This window comes from Colletotrichum fioriniae, assembly GCF_027942845.1.
Source record: "Colletotrichum fioriniae strain IMI 355084 chromosome Unknown scaffold_10, whole genome shotgun sequence".
Lineage (NCBI taxonomy): Eukaryota > Fungi > Ascomycota > Sordariomycetes > Glomerellales > Glomerellaceae > Colletotrichum > Colletotrichum fioriniae.
The window spans coordinates 2,307,270-2,310,070 of NW_027076846.1; the positions used below are offsets into that span (position 1 = coordinate 2,307,270).

Below are 2,801 nucleotides of genomic sequence, written 5' to 3' on the forward strand. Positions count from 1 at the left end.
ATCCACCGACCTAGCCGTTCTGATTGCTCGATTCGTCGAAATTTCGTCAATTATTCACAACCATGTCATAAGCGACGGAAAACCAAAGACGGCCAGCATTATTCAGCAGCTTCTAGATCTTGATAATGACTTGGCCTCGTGGGAGAATGGACTCGAAGGAGATTGGATTTACCGCACCGTCCACGCCACCCATCTCCCCCCTAAGGCAGTATTCCAGTGTGAGTACCACAAATACCACGACGTCTGGACCGCTCGAATCTGGAATTACTACCGATGGTGCAGGATTCTGGTCAACCAGAATTTGCTGGATTTGACGAATAAGAATCCCGTTTCCAGTTTATCGCTTGTATCAGCGGCCGCGCGGGACGAGTTTCTGAACGTAATTCGACAATTGGCGAGGGATATACTTATTAGTGCGCCGACACATTGGCGACACCCGGCTCTAGACGGACCGGCTCAAATAACAGTGGAAAGTCCCGGCGGAGGAGGAGCTGGATCAGCAGGACTGCCGGCATTGCTATTCCACCTCAAAGTGGCGGGCTGCGCTCCTGGAGTGCCCAAAGACTACTGGGAATGGGCGTTGGGAATCATCCAAACAATTTGGGGCGACATGGGGATGTTGCACGCACGATCGATGATGGAAGCCATGCGAGCGCACGAAGATACGGTGCTGAGAACTGGCGCAGCTGGGATACTGGCAGACGACTGGTAGACAGGGTCATAGGACGGAAAAGGGAAACGGCGCAAAGGGGTCAGGGAAATCAGGATGGTTTTTGGTCTTGACGATTTAGCAAGGGTCCGGAGCAGCGGCCAGGTATGGCTGGGTGATACCATCGGTTTTGGGGCAGGTTTTTGTTCCTCCCGAAATGAAAAAATGACATGGCAAGCTGAAGGAAGTTGTGGCGTGATGTATATCCGAAAGCAACTTCGTGAGCAGCAGGCCAAGTGTTGAGATGAGTTGCAACCGTTCCTGATGAGGTAGTTACGGCATAGCCACTGATTTTCAATGCTATCGGCCCTCGGCTTTTGATGATACCTTCCAGTCCATTGTGCTAGCGGCATCCTCCACGATATATTCTTATAATGGTAAACGAGGATGACTTAGAAAGGGTTTGTGCATCTGAATGGAAGTGAGGAACGCTGTTCCGATATCTGATATGTCAGCAGTGCGCATTACGATATGTACAGTCTGCTAGCACGGTAGACCGGGGAGATGACCTATGAGCTCTTGCATGTGGGGACCCGAGGCTTCCACGCGTGACCTCCACTGGGACAGCCCCCATCTTCCTACCTTACCGAACCAAAGGCGACCAGACAACGACATTCGACGGCTACGATAGGGCCAGGGCGCGGCGCATCGCAATTATTTCATCATCCATCATATTGCCTGCTATCGGATGAGACGCTCGATATCTCTCTGAAGTCTTCTGCCATGAAGTGACACTGACGGGCAGAGTTTCATCGCCGGACATTGATATCTCGCGTCTCCGTCGCCAAAGTGGCCCATCGCAACATCACCACCCTTAGAGACCCCTCCATCGCGATCGCATCGCACTTGGCCGCCATCACCACACCAAACCACCTCACCAGGCGCAAAAGTCTACAGACACGATGGCCGCCGTTTCCGACTCTAAAAAGAGTAATGCGCCCGCTTCCTCTTACTCTTGCGTAGCTGTACACTGACCACAAACTTGCGCCTACAGACGACGAGCAGACGATCAAGGTTGCATCGAAGAAGGACCCCAAGAACAAGCCCGACGGCCCTATCAAGCTCAAGAAACCTGCTCCAAAGTACAACAAGCCTGGAAATTGGAGAGAGGGAAGCATTGTTGAAGGTGAGTCGACTAAATCGCGTAACGGATCCTAGGCTCGGAAATTGACCAATGTGAACACCAGAAGACAAGAAATCAAAGAAAGACGATTCCGCATCGATATCTGTCGCTTCTCCCGGACCCGTCGTTAACCCGCTCGATGACATCGCGCGTGAAGCCTTTGCTACCGGCCGACCGCTGGAGGATACCCCGGACCTACAACAATGCAAGCACTGCAAGAAAAGCATCCTCAAGACAGCCGCCAAGGCCCACATCGCCGCTTGTCTCAAATTGAAGAAGGAGAAGGCCCAGCGGAAAAAAGAGGCGAGAGAGGCGCGCGAGCGGGCCAAGGAGGCTGCACGTGAAGAAGAAGCCAGAAAGGCAGACGAGGATCCTGATGGCAAAGGCGATGATGATAGCGACGGTGATGAAGACGGCGAAGGCAAAAAGGCCACCGGCAATAAAACTGCAAAGAAGACAGGGGGAAAGAAAACCGATGGTGATACCGGCAAGGGCAAGAAGCGCAAGGCAGACGGAGACGCAGAGAAGGGGCCTAAGCAGAAAAAGAAGAAGGAAGAACCGAAACCAAAGGCCCCCAAACCGAAAGGTATGGAACGTTACTTTACTGGGATTCTCCCCTGGTTTCTAACTATGTACAGGTCCCGTGGACGTCGAACGACAGTGTGGTGTTCTGTTGCCCAACGGGCAGCCTTGCGCAAGATCTCTTACGTGCAAGAGTCATAGCATGGGCGCAAAACGTGCCGTCGCGGGTAGATCTCTTCCTTATGACATGCTTCTGGCGGCGTACCAGAAGAAGAACCAGGCCAAACAGCAGAGTACGTGGCTCCTTGAACAGTTTTCAGGGTGAATTTCACTGACAACGCATGGTTACAGAGGCTGCCCTCGATGCCAATGCTCCACTAGAGGATGAAGATGAAGCCAATGCTGGGCCGGTCGACTCGGACGAAGAGACGGCCGCTGTCATGGGTG

The 2,801-nt window shown here is 52.8% G+C and overlaps 1 protein-coding gene across 1 annotated transcript; it reads left to right on the forward strand.

Moving 5' to 3' along the window:
- Positions 1 to 1,611: 1,611 nt before the first annotated feature.
- On the forward strand, positions 1,612 to 2,555 carry sgf73 (SAGA complex subunit Sgf73; the record flags this gene model as incomplete). Its single annotated transcript, XM_065758410.1, has 2 exons — positions 1,612 to 1,620; positions 1,914 to 2,555. 2 exons carry the CDS (start codon positions 1,612 to 1,614, stop codon positions 2,553 to 2,555), a joined length of 651 nt encoding a protein of 216 aa, XP_065613165.1.
- Positions 2,556 to 2,801: the final 246 nt, after the last annotated feature.